The sequence below is a fragment of the Nanorana parkeri genome, unplaced genomic scaffold (genome assembly GCF_000935625.1).
Source record: "Nanorana parkeri isolate BGI_ZX_2015 unplaced genomic scaffold, ASM93562v1 scaffold2693, whole genome shotgun sequence".
Classification (NCBI taxonomy): domain Eukaryota; kingdom Metazoa; phylum Chordata; class Amphibia; order Anura; family Dicroglossidae; genus Nanorana; species Nanorana parkeri.
In genome coordinates, this window is record NW_017308961.1 from 33,735 (window position 1) to 50,196 (window position 16,462).

Consider the following 16,462-nt stretch of genomic DNA (forward strand, 5'->3'; position numbering starts at 1 on the left):
AAAGAGGTATAAAAATGCAACACTAGTCCACAATATAGAAGCACTACACTCAGGACTACTGTATGCTGTCAGATTAGAGACCCTTATCTAGCAATCTGTCATGGTCCAAATCCCAGGGTGTGATTAAAAGCATCTTCTTTATACCTTGTTTAATTAGGAATCAATTAATCAAATATGTTTCTTCTATACATATGTTCTACAGGAGTATAATTCATGGAAAATAAACCAATTTGTTATGGGCTGCCTTAGGACAAAAAAAATTACTGAAGTTTACTGTTGTATTTAAAGTCATCATTTACCATTTTCTGATTGCCACCACTTATTCTTCCAGTCTGAATCAAACGTTGTTATAACATTTTCAATCTGGTGACTGTTTGGTTGATTATAAGGATTATATGGATATCTGGAATCACACATAAAACATTTTTGATCATCCTAAAATAAAAACAAAATCAGAAGTATTAGTACATAATTGCCAACAGACCAGTTTCTTGACATTCATCTTACCTCAGCAGTGTCATACAAAATCTTCAGCAGGGGGGGTATAACTTACACAATGGTTGATACTCATGGAGTTTGGCATTACCATCAATACATAAGACACTTTAAGCTTTCAAATAGAATCCTGTTTTTTTACAACGTAAAAGGCTTATCATCAGCAAAAGCACAGCAAAAATATATCTTCACTTCAGCACAGGCAAACCTCAACAAAACTCACTTTTCACCTTACTATGCATACATGTAAAGACTGTACCCTAGCACCTCATGCTTTAGAAAATTAGTTATACGAGCTATGATAAAAAAAATACAGTGAATGCTGCTGGCGAGTGCCGTCCAATGGAAAGGCAGGGATGTTTAATATGAGAAGCGTAACATTGAACCTTAGTATCAGTGTGTGGCAAGTTTCAACTTGTTTGGTGCAGTCAATCGGTTGTGGGCTACGATTGAAAAAAGGTGTGTTTTAAAGGGTACCATAAAGCTTGGATCACGAACAAAGGGTTAACATGAAATTTTTTTCAAACTACAAAAAAGTGCTAAAAAACCCCACACAAAATGTTAAAATGAGTTTATGGTGATGCTGCAGTAACCATGGAGATGGTTCACAAGTGGTTCAAGTGATTTTGTAATGGTTTTGAATCGGTTGAAGATGAGAGGATGTCCTTCAACATCAAAAACGCAAGAGAATGTTGAAAGAGTAAGTGAAATGAAATGATTTGATCAAAAATGATGTGCTTAGAAAACAGACTGAGAAATGGGCAAATGGTTTCATCCTCCATCATGACAACGCTCTGTGTCACACTTCTGGTATGGCAATTTCTGTCAAATAAAAACATTACGGTGTGTCCTCATCCCCCTTATTCACTGAATCTGGCACTGCGTGACTTGTGGCTCTTCCCCAAAATGTTCTTCAGAATCATAATGAAAGGTAAATTTTGAATCAATTCAGGACATTGAGGCAGCCACCACAGCACAACTAAAGAAACCCACAAAAGAGGACTTCCAGAAATGCTTCAGAAAGTGGCAAGAACGATGGGATAAGTGTGTTTGAAGTGAGGGATGTATTTTGAGGGGGATTAACCCTTTCGCTGCCAAGGACGTATGGCATACGGACCTACAAAAGTGCTTCCAGCTGGAGTGTCTTTTACTGCAATGATTTGTTTTGTTTCATTTACCGTATTTTTTTTATCCCACCTCGTATAGCATGTACATGGAAATGTAGCTTAACCAAAAATCACAAAAGGTGCCCCTGTGGGTTTTGTTAGTAGAGTGCAACAATATGCTTTTAAAAAACTTCTGTGTATTGTTTGTCTATGCACCAAGTATGACTGATTGAATTCCAAATATTCACCGTGAAGCTTTTTCATGAAAGTTTGGAAAACCTCTGCTGGGACAACTTGCCTACCTATTGCCTGCTACTGATGGCCAGCCACCTATTTTATCTATCAATCTGTCTTGGGCTAAGTTTGTCTGTATAAGTGTTAAAACAGCTGTATAACTGCAAAACTACTGGACTTCAAAGGGCTTCAAAGAGCATCACTTCCATTTTTGTGAAGTGATGTTAAGGCTTGTATTAAAGCTTTCTCAGTTTGTTTTAGGAATAAGGCATCTTGCCAAATTTAGTCTTTATTGCTGAGCTGGCTTTAAAAACCAATCACTTTTTCTAAACATGATGGCATTTTAATAAGGCTGTCTCTGTCCATGGAGGTGTGTTTCATGGTTGTGGACTACTCTCCTTTTTTACCCCTCTGTCCCTCTTACTTAGTTGCCCCTCTTTTTGGTCTTCCATGGTATTACTGCGCTAAACCTTTTATCTAACCTTTAAGATATTCAATTTTGTATTATTAAAAAGCCAAAATAAAGGAAAGGTACTGATAAAGGAAAGTACTTTTGGGCTAAACCAATCATTTTCTGCATGTTAATTCTGATGGTATGGGTTACTTAATGTGTCCCTCCTTCCCATATGCAGAAACCAAGTCTGGATCAATTTGTCCCTAGAGGAGATCATAAGCTTGGAGAATCTTTTGGTCAAGAGTAGAGATGTCTAACTGTCACTGATGCAGAACACATGGAAGTTTGGGCAAACAAAGCAAGCAATTATATAAGGCAGAAAGTGGCTTTTCAAGGTCTTGGTAGCATTTGTTTATTAGGTTTGACATTAGAGTAATCTTTTGAGGGAATTGGGATTGGGCTGCATGGTGTATCTTAAAATACCAAAATAGCATCCAGTTGGGAAAATTGTATTGTAGTTTAGATCTTGAAGAATCGTAGGTTGCCATTTGGCACAAGATGCTGCAGCATTGAAATTTACCCATAAATGAGGTTCAGGTATCGTACAGAAATGGGGTAATTTAGGGTTGCCCCACAATGAATAGAAGGGGGACCAGTGGTTAGGTTGAGGGAATCTTTGTCTTGCTGAGGTCAAAACACAAAGGGTAGTTTTAATAGGAATTGGTTTAGTAGTGTATGCCCATGAGCCTGTAAAAAAGATTACTTAGCTCTGAGAGGGAGCCCAAAACAGATGCTTCCAGCTGAACAGCCATGTTGTGGCCTAGGTTGAGCAAACCACCATCTCACTGTTGCAAAGACTGAAGCCCAGTAATAAAGTTTGAAATCTGGGAATGTCAGTTTACCTTTTAGTATAGTTAACTGTAGGGTAGACAGCACCATTCTTGTTGTTTCCAGCCCAAATAAAGGAGGAGATACAATCATTATTTCTGTAAATGTATTTATAGCACTTCAGATAGGGCACTGTGTAAAGATCTACATGTATAAACTCAAGCTTTCAAAAACTGAGCTCTCGATATTTCCTCCTGCCTGTGCACCTTCCCCAAACTTTTCCTTTGAGATTGTTAACACAACTATCCAACCCTCCTCCCATGCCAATGTCCTAGGTGTCATCCTTGACTCGGACCTCACCTTTCTTCCTTACATCCAATCTCTATCCAAATTCTGCCGCATTCACCTTTGCAACATCTCCAAAACATGCCCATTCCTCACCAATGAAACTGCAAAATTACTCATCCACTCACTTGCTATATCTCGCCTTGATTATTGCAACTCCCTCCTCATTGGCCTTCCACTACACAGGCTATCCCCCCTTCAATCTATCATGAATGCAGCTGCTAGACTCATTCACCTAACCAATCGTTCAGTGCCTGCAACCCCCCTCTGTCAATCCCTACACTGGCTTCCACTCGCCCAAAGGATAACATTCAAAATATTAACAATCGCTTATAAAGCCATCCACAACTCTGCCCCGGCTATATCTCAAACTTTGTCCCAAAGTATCACCCTAACCGTCCACTCCGCTCATCCCAAGAATCCATGCTTTCCAGCCCCCTTGTCAACTCCTCCCATGTTCACCTCCAGGACTTCTGTAGAGTCTCTCCCATCCTCTGGAACTCTTTACCCCAACCTGTCCATCTGTCTCCCATCTTGACTGCCTTATGGTGTTCCCTAAAGACTCATCTCTTCAGGGAAGCCTATCCCACCTCAACCTAACCGCTCAACCATCACGTTCTCAAACAATTCATCCCAACACAGCTACCTCCTCATGTATCACTTCCCCCTCCCTTTTAGATTGTAAACCCTCACGGGCAGGGCCCTCCTTACCATCTTGTCTTGAATTGTATTGTGATTGTAATGTCTTCATTATATTGTAAAGCACTGCACAAACTGTTGGCGCTATATAAATCCTGTATAATAATAATGATAATATACAGTATGTAGAACTGGAGAGGGATATCATTTTGAGATTAATGCGCTTCATGCACACCACCAAATTTAGTGGAATAGACAACCAGGAGGTGCACCTTAACTTTAGTGTTACAGAATGGGGATAAGATGTATAGCAATGAAGTTATGTACATTCCCATCCACTCTGACACCCAAATACTGTATTTAAAGCAGTTGACGCATTGGAGGGGGGTAGGGATTGTGAACTCTCTAGCTCTAAGATCCAAGGTAATTAATAGAGACTTGTTTTAATTATTCACCATGCAGAAAAGGATCAAAAGTGTAAAACATTTCCAAGGTGGTACGAAGGGAAAAGCCTGCATCATGTAGGTAAATAAGTGCACCGTATGCATACTAAAACAGCCTCCGCTTCAACCCTCCTATCTGAAGATCCTGCATCAGTGAAGAGAAATAAAGAATCACTGCTATGGGTTCCAGTGCCTGGGCAATAGGCTAAGGGAGAGTACACAGCCCTGCCATATTTCTCACTGGAATGTGAAGAGGTCAGATAAATCGTTAATAATGTGTACTTTCAGAGTATAACATCTGTAACCACTTACTAAATCGTGGACCAAATCCAAATTTGTACAGTACCACCTGTAGATACTCCTTTTTGGCATCAGCGGAAGCAATGACTCTTATACTCTTATAGCAAAGATATGGGTCAATACAATGCACAATGGTCCAGTTCTCAAACTGACTTGGGAGCCAGTACAATTACTGCAAATAAGTGTGCATTTATTGATGAATGCTGTCTCTCGCAGAATCTGGAGCAGTTGCCCATAGTAACTAATCAGCTTCTCTCTTTAGTTTGTTCAGTTAGGATTTGAAAATGAAAGATTTAAGCTGATTGGTTGCCATGCACAGCCTCTCCAGATTTTGTTTGCTCCAGTTTTGATAAAGTCCCCCCATTCTATTTTAGTAGTGAGGACATCCAAGCAACCCAGAGGGGATACCTCCACAGCATCAGCAGGTTGTGTTTGAGAGGCTTGCACCTAGCCACTTTTCCCATCCCTTTCCCTATCCATCCAGGGCCTTTCTGGACAGGCATGAAATAAGGTGGTGAGTGACCACAGGTAGCTGTAGAAAAGCGTACAGGGTGAATTAGCAAAATAGCTCCATGTCCATGCATCTGTTCAGGTTGCCACCTTGACCATTTTGCACCCATTTCTCCACTCCCCCGCCTCAGGTTGCTAAACAGGTGCAAATGTGTTTTAGTAGCCTGAAGAAAAAAATACTTAGGAGTCTTTTACAACAGGGCTACACTAATAATCACTAACTGGAAATGAAAATGTAAACATGAGTAAAAAGGAAAACAAAAAAAACAAAACAATAAAAAAAAGCTAGAATTTGTAATTTGCCAGGTATTTTTTATTCCTATTAAACAAAAACCCCTAATATGAAAAAAGGTTACCATTGTTTACCTCTAAATAGCTGATGATGCAATATCTTTGAGGTTCATCCTGTCCACATGTTGATGAAGCCGAGAGCAGCTTATTACGTCCCACAAGAAGATCTCCTATAGTTGGATAACAAGATCCATCCTCACAGTTTCCCTGTGCATTTCCAAGACAGCTTTTAAAAACCTGGTCAAATATAGGTGTTAATATAGGTCTATCTAAACTAGGCCTCTTGCCTTGCTTCTTGGAACAGGCTGCATGACCTGGTCAAGATGAATTAGAAGAATTTATACTTTATTTTTTTTCAAATAATATTTATATTTAAACTATTATTTTATTTATTTTATTTTATTATTTAATGATATCAGAATGAATAAAAAAAGCAACAATAATCATAGAGAAGGGAGCAGGTTAAAGGAATGCTTGGATTGAATATAGTATCTTTCCTGAATAAAGTATATGACCATTAAAAATATTTTCTTTTCATATAATTGCGTTATGCTTATTGGGTAATCTAAACTGTATGGAGAACTGTACATTTAAATACTAATTCTAAGACATTTTAGTACAAGTAGATGCAAGGTTTGACCTGACCACTGGGTTAAAAGGTTAGTCTTGCCCTCAGGTGTTAAAACCAGCCAAGCATTGTTTTTATTCTTTGACTAAGTAAAATGTTTATTTAGGATGAATATTGTAACTATAAACACAATTAGGTTGACTTATTGTTTAACTTTTAACTTCAAAAGTTTAACTTTTTAAACGGGATTCTGGAGGCTCCAAGTCACTGGTTAGTTTTGCTTTAATTCATCACACCCTGTCTCTTATGTTTCCAATACTAGTATGCGGCATGAGTTTCATTTATTTAATTAGGATTACATGCTGTTGTACACATCAGCAATCAGCAGTTTTAAAAGGCAAGAAATTTACGTTTAGCTTTGACATTCGCAAAATTACAACAGAAGACATGGGAAAAAAGATTAAAATGTACGTAATTAAAAGGAGAACATATAACATATTAAAAAATACTTCAGGATAATGAACATATTTGTTTATTATACCAAGTACTGGTTTAGTATAACCTGATAGAAATTAATATTAATGTCAAAAATAATATTAACTGAAATATTTCAGTTTGTGAAACTTGAGATTTACCCAGTTAATATAGTCACAATTATAAAACGGAAGAAGAACTATATTCCTGGAGTCATACTTTTATCTCCTCTGTCACCTACCCTGCAGGCAAAAGTGTCTTAAAACAGGTTCCATCTTGACTGTAAAATGTATATATAAGCCCTGGAGATCTGACATAGTATTTTAACCAGTACATGGCTTAACTTGCTCTATTAACCACATATTGGGAACAGTGTAGCAGGCAGTGCTTTCACTGACACAATATATACTGGGAAAATTTCAGTGATGTATCCATCACATTTACTGATTAGTATAAACCATAGATATCAATTTAACAATTTTATTCTGGAGATGTTTAAAGTGACACTAAACTCAGGAGTTAAATCTTAAAAATGCATTTAAGTCACTTAACTATTATACAAAATGTATCTTATTTGTGTATCACAACACTCGCAGGGACCATGGGGAACAAAAGTAGCCACCCTCCAGAAGGAAGGGCATTGTCAGCACCTATTCAGAGATGATTGAGGATCTACAGTTGAGTGATACACAGCTTTGTTAATAGTAAGATACTTGAATGCATGTTTAAGATTTATCTCCTTTAGTGTAAGTTATTTGACAAAACAGTGCAAAGTGTAAAGTGATTAACTTGTGGCAACCAGTTATCTTTTATAGTTGGGTGATTTAGGATTGGTTTAGTTTTGATTTTAGCTGTATTGAGTAAGCCTACTTGCCTCTTTTTTTACTGAACTATCCATGGCTCAAAAGATTTAATATTACCTAAAGCACACCATGCAGCAAAATTAAAAGTCTACTTAGACTGTCAGGGCCCCCTTCACCTTTAAAATGTATCTAATGTTAGTAGTTTCAAAATGTACCTGTAAAGAAAAAAGTTAGACTTAAAGGTGTTTACAAACATCGTTAAAAAGAAGGCACTTATTTATCAGGTTTACCTTCAATGAGCTGCCTGCCAAAGACCTTATACTCTCCAGATGCACTAGATCTTCAAGCCAGCATTTTTTAAAATTCATTTCATAGATTAGAAATTCACTTTCCTGACGAAGCGCTTGAGGCATGAAATGCGTCGAATTGTGAACCACTCCAACAATTAAGAGGCTGCAATTGATGTCGAAGTCATGTGGGACAATTATCCATAATTGGTTATTCCATATAGATCCTTTCTTTCTTTAGAGTGGTATTTGAATATTTTATATATACTATATTGCCAAAAGTATTGGGACGCCTGCCTTTACATGCACATGAACTTTAATGGCATCCCAGTCTTAGTCCGTAGGGTTCAATATTGAGTTGGCCCACCCTTTGCCACTATAACAGCTTCAACTCTTCTGGGAAGGCTGTCCAAAAGGTTTAGGAGTGTGTCTATGGGAATGTTTGACCATTCTTCCAGAAGCGCAATTTTTAGGTCAGGTACTGATGTTGGACGTGAAGGCCTAGCTCGCAGTCTCCGCTCTAATTCATCCCAAAGGTATTCTATTGGGTTGTGGTCAGGACTCTGTGCAGGCCAGTCAATTTTCTCCACCCCAAACTCGCTCATCCATGTCGTTATGGACCTTGCTTTGTGCACTGGTGCGCAGTCATGATGAAACAGAAAGGGGCCATCCCCAACAAAGTTGGGAGCATGAAATTGTCCAAAATGTCTTTGTATGATGTTGCCTTAAGAGTTCCCTTCACTGGAACTAAGGGGCCAAGCCCAACATTTGAAAAACACACCATAATCCCCCCTCCACCAAACTTTGCACTTGGCAGAATGCAGTCAGGCAAGTACCGTTCTCCTGGCATCTGCCAAACCCAGGCACGTCCATTGGATTGCCACTCCAGAGAACACGTCTCCACTTCAGTGGCGGTGGAGTCCAGTGGCGGTTTGCTTTACACCACTGCATCCGACGCTTTGCATTGCACTTGGTGATGTAAGGCTTGGATGTAGCTGCTTGGCCATGGAAACCCAATCCATAAAGCTCTCTACACACTGTTGTTGTGCTAATCTGAAGGCCACACAAAGTTTGGAGGTCTGTAGCTATTGACTCTGCAGACAGTTGGCAAATTCTGCCCACTATGTGCTTCAACATACGCTGACCACGTTCTGTAATTTTACTAACAGTTGACGTGGAAGGTTTAGTAGCAAGGAAATTTCATGGATGGACTTTTTGCACAGGTGGCAACCTATCAGGGTACCACGCTTGAATTCACTGAGCTCCTGAGGGGGACTCATTCTTTCACAAATGTTTGTAGAAGCAGTCTGGATGCCTAGGTGCTTGATTTTATACACCTGTGGCCATGTAGGTGAATGGAACACTTGAATCCAATGATTTAGAGGGGTGTCCCAATACTTTTGGCAATATAGTGTATTGTAATATTTAGAGCAGTTCCGATCAATAGCCAGCAGTGTTGGTAAAAATAAAAGTATTTATTTTGCTCCCAATGCTCCAACAGAAACAGCTTGTCTTCAGCAAACAAAAATACATGAACAAAACTTTTCTTCAATATAACGGAAAGTTCAGCTCACCACCTGTATACATAGTCCCTTCTCAGGGTTAGCGCCCCAGCCTGCTCTTTAGATGGTCAAACACAGACACTGGTGCACAGCAATGGGGGTGATTTACTAACCTAAACACACGCACGCACGAGGTGTGTGTGATTTTTACACAGCAAAACGTATTTCTCAACCAAAAAGTCTCTAAAAGCATATTACCACTAATGCCATATATGGAAAAATCATGCACATGATGCATATATAATGCTGCTTCACAGTTTAGACAAAAATGGTTAGCTCATGCATTTACATTCCTGCATTCATCAACGCAAGCAACACAGCATAGAGCTAATTTACACAACATCACCTTGCAATTCATGCAGGGCTTTGCACAACACACCTGCTAGGTGTGTACACACTACAAAGATGTCTAGATTCCACCAATAGATCATGCTGGGAGGGAACACACTACAGAGGTGTATACTTGTTCGTGGCATGTTTATAAGGTTAGTAAATCAACCCCAATGTCTCAGTAGCAGCCAGTCCACAGCTCCACACTCAGCCATGTCCTGCTCCAAACACACCTCACAGACACTGCTGGCTGGCTTCCTGTGCACTTTGAACACTCCCAGCAAGTGGGTTAACCCTTACTAGGCCGTCAGAGTTGGAAGCTCTTTCCCACCCAATATCTCTCTGAGCCACTAGATTTCCGGCCCCCTTTCAGGACTATCAATTCCGAGAAGACTACATAGTAGTTTCCCTTCTAAAATCACCTCAGAACCCCTCACGCGGCATTGGTGAGAACATCTGACAATTTTTTTCCCCATCCCCTTAAAGGGACCACAACCTAAAAAGCAGGGAAATATACCGTCCGTTCAGGATGAATTCCTGGCGTCCTATACAGTATATACAATCTATTGGAAGTATTTATGATATTAATCATGTTTTTCCTATGGGGTATGGTTTTATTATTGATTTTTATCAAACCTTGATGAAATAAAAGTATGTTTTTATGTAAACATCTTCTGTAAACATTTTTGGCTATGTCATTTTGCGCCTAAAAAGCCCCATTCAATTTCAAGCTTTTTTACATGATATAATAGAGGTGTGGTGCCATTCCTCTCATAGATTTATATGTAAAACTTTTTCTGATGTACTTTGTCCATTGCAAACAATTTATGCAATTGCTTTAGTGATTTCTGTTTTCCATACTCACATAACAGTTCATTAAAGAATTTCATGTTTTTGAATATGCCTAAAGTAAACATTTAAACATGAAGGCTGCCATTGCTGACTTATTACTTACACCTTTTTGAAGCCATTGGATCAACATCATAGGCAACAAGCATTTTCAGAAAGAGGTAATCAATGGTGGCCTCCATATTTCTGTCCAGATGGTTTACTTTAAAATGAAGTGCTAAGCTTCTTTATAATGAATACTTACCAGCTAGGCACAGAATCATTAACAAGACACTGATTCTTCGTACCTAAAATAATAAAAGATTTTAATGTATTTGTGGTACTTAATAATTACGAGAATGTTGGAGTTGGTATGACAGATAATTAAACACTCAGAAAAGTTGATTGAGGAAAGATTTATTTTTACATGATGTATTTTTATTGTTTAATACATTTTCCCTAAAAATATTTACTAATTATTACTAATTATTGACAATTAAGGCCTAAAGTATCATTGTGTTTTTATGAAGACCTGGTGTTACTTCTCAGTCACTAACCAGATTAAAATCTGCCATGAAAGTAAATATCTGAGTGGTGCCTGTGAGGTAGTTGCTCCTGCTCTTGGTAACAGCACAAAGCTACATCAGGTCTTTAAAATGTATTTCCATTTTCACAGCCACATTGGGATAACACCTTTTTTATGTTTGCTACATAGCATAGGCTAAAATAAAAAAAAGAATGTTTCTTGCAGTTTAAATAGCTTTTACTTGGGTTAGGGTTTCTTAAAAATAAAATGTTGACTTGCCTCCCCTACTTTGTAATGTTATTAGGGGCTGTGAGGGGTTTGTTTACTCTGTACTGCACTGTCTCATGTTCATTCAATTATAATTTGTAAAGTAGATTTGAATACTGCCTGTCCTAACAAAGGGCTAAAAAATGTAAAGACTGCCTTCCACATTGTGTGTTAATGATGTTAATGAGCGAAACACAATTCTTAAACCTTAGTCCTAAGACTTTCTACAAGGACAGGTCACTGTAACAGTGCTCAGAAAAAAACTGGATTCAGCCATTTTGCCTGTTGCAAAAGCTTTCACTTTAAGTAATTGGAAGGGAGACATGGAATTTTGCTGATCTCCCTCTGATCGAGGTACACAGATCATCCGTACTGATTCTGGGCCCGCATTGGGGCAGAGGTACCCAGGATAGCCAGCAGCGGTGGCTGCGGAGGGAAGGGGCACACTCCTCAGCACCGTACAAGTGATTGAGTGGCTCTATAGCCACCCAAAACCTTGTACATGACAGCCATCGCTGGCTGTAAAGAATAATGCAGCAGCCATGACCTTGGTATAACAACTTCACGTTACCAACATTTATATAAGTATTATGGCCCTGAAGAAGTTTTCTTTTTCCATTTTTTTTTTAATAAATGGCTTTTGTGGCAATATTACATAATCAAACAGAATGTTATGCTGACATATTCTACTTGTCCTTGGCAGAGGTTTTAGTTTCATATGCATAAGTAAAACCCTAATTTCTAATTTATTTTTAATTTATTACAAGTGAAAAATGTCTTCATAAGATTATAATTATCATACCATTGGTGCTTGTCTTTGTACCGTTAAAGGTACTTCCACGCTTGCTGTATCAAATCTGCTGTTGGTTCACGGAATACAGGAAATGCTGTGAGCCTGAAAGAAAGGGAGAAAAAAACAATAGCATTCTAAAGCTGGCCATACACCTTACAATTATCTGCAGATTTTCTGTGGTCAGATGGAAAAGGTGCAACAGATTCCTACATCTACACTTAACTGTGTGGATGGAGTAATCTCCACCTGGGCCAATCTGTTGCGCTTTTTCCATCTGACGACAGAAAATTTGCAGATAATTGTAAGGTGTATGGGCACCTTAAGTGATAAGTTTAGTCTTACAATCATCTCTGATCATAATGCAAGGTATCAACATGGTGGGAGTTTGTGCAGTTGTGACCTTCCAGCTATAGGAATAATATAAATTATTTTATTTTAAACAGCATATCAAAAAAGAAATATGATGATAATACAACTGCAGTATTAAATACAGGTAAATATGGAATCATTGTAACACAAACATTCGATTGACTGCAGTTCAATATGAACAAATGATGAGCAATTCGGTAGCTGGTACAAATTGCTATTAGCCGTAATAATGTGGCAGCTCTAGCAAGTGCGAGGACTTCAGTATTTTATAATGCCTTTCCCAGTGTTCACTCATGTGATTACATGCATACACAGTCACATTTAAAAAAGTATTTAACTTAATTGTATACTAAAGTTCCTACTGAAAAAAACACAATGGGGGAATTCATAAAAAATGCAGCAGACAGAATCTGGAGCAGTTGCCTATGGCAACTAATCATCTTCTCTGTTTAATTTTCAAAGCTTAAAAGAACAAACTGAAAAGAGAAGCTGATTGGTTACCATAGGCGAGGGCTCCAGATTCTGTCTGCTCCAATTCTCATGAATTTTCCCCAATGTCTACTACATTTTACAAGCTTTTTTTTTCCGAAACAGGCTACTAAAGGTAACAATATCAAATGAATTATCATATTATAATAACATAGTGAAAAAATTGACTTTATAATACTGTTTTTGTACTAAAAATGCTGCTTTCCCTGAAAGTAATTTTATAGCATTTACTATAGTAGTGATTTTAAATTGACAACTGATGTCAATATCTATCTATCTATCTATCTATCTATCTATCTATCTATCTATCATTTTCTTTTAAAATAATCATGTTCTATTTTTTTTAACTTTAAGACATTATGAGTGTATTTAGATAATGTTGCATTATCTATTTTATACAATCACAGTCATGCAGCTATTTGATGATGACATTTTAAAAGAAATACTAATGCTTCGGACTAACCTAACAAACAAATGTATAAACTGTATACTAGGCACTGTTATTTCCGCAAACCGCTGTCAGAAAATAATCTGAAATACATGATTTTAGCAAATCTTAAAAAGGCTGCCTAAAAGTAACAACAGAATTAGACAATGTAAGCATTGCTGCAGATTTTCTATGTAAGTACAAATTGAAGAAATGCTGCAAACGTTGTCTTAAATGTAGTTATGCAATTATTACACTCTTATGCATAGGTAAAATATAATTTTGTTAAATCTACTGAACGCAATTATGTGCCATTGTAAGTAACTCACCTGGAATCCAAAGAGCAATGTATTTTCACAAGTTAGCTCTGTGAAATCTCTACTGCAAGTAAAGGCATAACACAAAATCTAGCAGTAAAATGAAGTTTTCCCCCAGGCAAGTAGAAAAGACTGCAGAAAATGTGGAAAGGTGATATATAAAATTAACCCCCTGCTTTAGACATTTGCCTTGAGTGTTACTATTTAATGCTATGCTGTCTCTATATATACAGTGGACAAAATAGTATGGAATTCATGAGCCAGCCTGTCCAATAACAGAGCCAGCTCAATTGACAACAACTAGAGAAAACCTCAAAAGTTAGGCACCAGCTTTAATTTTAACCTCTATTCACACCTAAGTGTCACAGGTTTCCTGACAATGCTGAACATGAAGAATCACATTTTTTCAGTGGTGCTTTTTCACACCTCTGTGTGTTGTCTCTCTGTTGTGTTGGTTGTAGCTTGTGCAAGTGCATAGGCTCTTTCAGGCAGAATTACGCATGTTTGGCCCCATGTTTTGGCATGTTTTTCATGCAATTCCAAGCCCAACAACTGTTTCCTCCTTCTAGTAACTAGCATTCCACTGGATAAAACATAAATGTTCAAGCCTGAAAATACCCGGGAATACACAAAACACACACAAAAGAGCTTTCCCTATCTGGCTTAGGGGATTTGTAAGTTGTAAATATACAGCAAACATTGCTACAGTCATGGCCAAAAAATATTGGCCCTCCTGCATTTCTGTATATGTTGAAAACCAAATTGAAGTCTTAGAAAATGTAAATTTCAATGAATTTTTGGCCCATAAATTTAATTTGATTTATCAATGCTTGCTATCAAATAACTTGCCAACTAATGTGCTGTTCACTAAACATAGTTTTTTGTCCAGAAATATTTTTCTGCTTGCCTAACGATCTGTCAATTCATCCATCCAGTCTTGTTTTAATAGGCAAATAATATAATGTGAAGGGTGTATTTTAATTTTGTCTCATCAATTTTACCACCTTTAGCTCCCAAACTCTTTGTGAAGGGCTAAAACCTGAGTGGATCTACTCCCATTCACAATGTTAAAAAAGTCCAATGAGGTACACAGCTATGAACAATTCTGAGACTTAGGAATGTTCAAAAGCAGTCCAAACAGAGGGTCGGGCACCACATCAACTAAAGTCTAGTTCAACAAAAAATTAACAGTCAATGTACACGTTAACAGTTGCCTAAAAAACCTTTTCTGCCAAAGCTAGCATCAGAAGAGGCAGAAACATCAACTGTATAAAACTTTGCATAAGTGTGAACAGAAGACCAGATTGCGACCTTTGAATTTTGAGTAACAGAAGCTTGAAACACCCAAGAAGTACTAGCAGCCCTAGTGGAATGAGCAGAAACAAGAAAATGTAGTACCCTGTCCCACAACTCATAAGCTTGAATGATAAACTGATGAATCCACTTTTAAATGGTGAAAAACCTTCTCTAAGCTTTTCTGTAAGAACAAATAAAGAATCCAGATGGCTGAAAGATAAACACTAAAAGCCCACACATCCAAAATGATGAAGAGATATTTCCTTAGGATGAACAGGAACTGGACAAAGTGAAGATAAAATAGAGCTGAAAATATCTTGGGTAAAAAGGAAACCTGCAGTCTCAAAACAACCTTGTTCCTATTTGTCCCAAATAGGGTTCTTTACAAGATGAAGCGGAGAACTAAGAAACCCTTGTAGCCGAGGTAATGGCCAAGAAAAGCAATCTTTTTGGATAATAAAGATGAAGAAATGCCTCATATAGTTTCAAAAAGAGGTTTTGTAAAACAAAATAAAACCAAGTTCAAGGCCCGAGGAAAAGGTTTGAGGAAAAGGAGACCTAACATGAGGAGCCACACAAGTAACTCCCTAATTAAAAGTACACATTTAAGGAAAGACAAGATTCACAAATCAGACTCAGACCAATGAAAATAAATCTTCCACGTACGTTAAAAAATCTAATGAGTAGAAGATCTATGAGCCTTAAGCATAGTCGGAATAACAGAATCTGAAATTCCTGTGTCTTTCACCACCTGGGTTTTAACAGCCAGGCCACTAAGGCACACACCACATCTGGATCCCTCACTCTGTACACAAATCTGTCCACCTTTTTAATGTGACAAGAAGCAATAAGACCCACATTCGATGTTGCCCAGCGGTGACACAGTTGTTGGGATACCTTTGGATGGAGAGACCATTCACCCGGATCCAGACATTGTCTGCTGAGAACATCCATCTGCCAGTTTTCTATTCCTGGAATATTCACTGCTGAAATTACTGGAACCTGAAGTTCTGATCAATCCAAGATCAAATGTACTACTGTCACCGTCTACAGACTCCTGGTGCCTCCCTGCTGATTGATGTACGTCATTGCCAGGGCTCGAAAAATCCACTCGTCCACTCGTCTGTGACGAGAGGACGGTGGAGCCCGACGAGCAGCTTCCCGGCCGGCCGTTGTAATTACACGGCCGGCCGGGAGTTACAGTCAAGCGATCGAGCATCACGAGAGACGCTCGATTGCTTGAATCAGCAGCTGTCACTGCCATTGCCGGTCCCGAGATCCGCTGTGCCCGATGTGGCCCGGGATCGGCACGGCTCTGTGACAGGAGATCAAAGGGAGTTCAGTATACGATCTCCCAAGGGGCGGACTGACCATTCGGTCCATCGGGCACTGCCCGAGGGCCCGCGGCCTTCAGGGGGCCCGTCACGGGCATCGCATAAGGTGGGGTCGCTGCCGGCAGATCCAGCCACCGCCGCCACCGCATACAGAGTCTCCTCTCTCAGCCGATCTGCACCTGCAGGCGGCTGTCTGATGGGGCCCCC

General features: G+C 38.7%; 1 protein-coding gene across 1 annotated transcript in view; it reads right to left on the bottom strand.

Moving 5' to 3' along the window:
* The window catches only part of LOC108802173 (laminin subunit beta-4-like), a 44,509-nt gene that overhangs the window by 24,744 nt on the left and 3,303 nt on the right, over positions 1-16,462 (bottom strand). Inside the window, exons 2-3 of the mRNA XM_018574040.1 lie at positions 5,661-5,792; positions 300-435 (exon numbers count right to left, since the gene is read on the bottom strand). Coding sequence (XP_018429542.1) covers positions 300-435; positions 5,661-5,792 — 268 coding nt within the window. The remainder of the gene's footprint in view (positions 1-299; positions 436-5,660; positions 5,793-16,462) is intronic.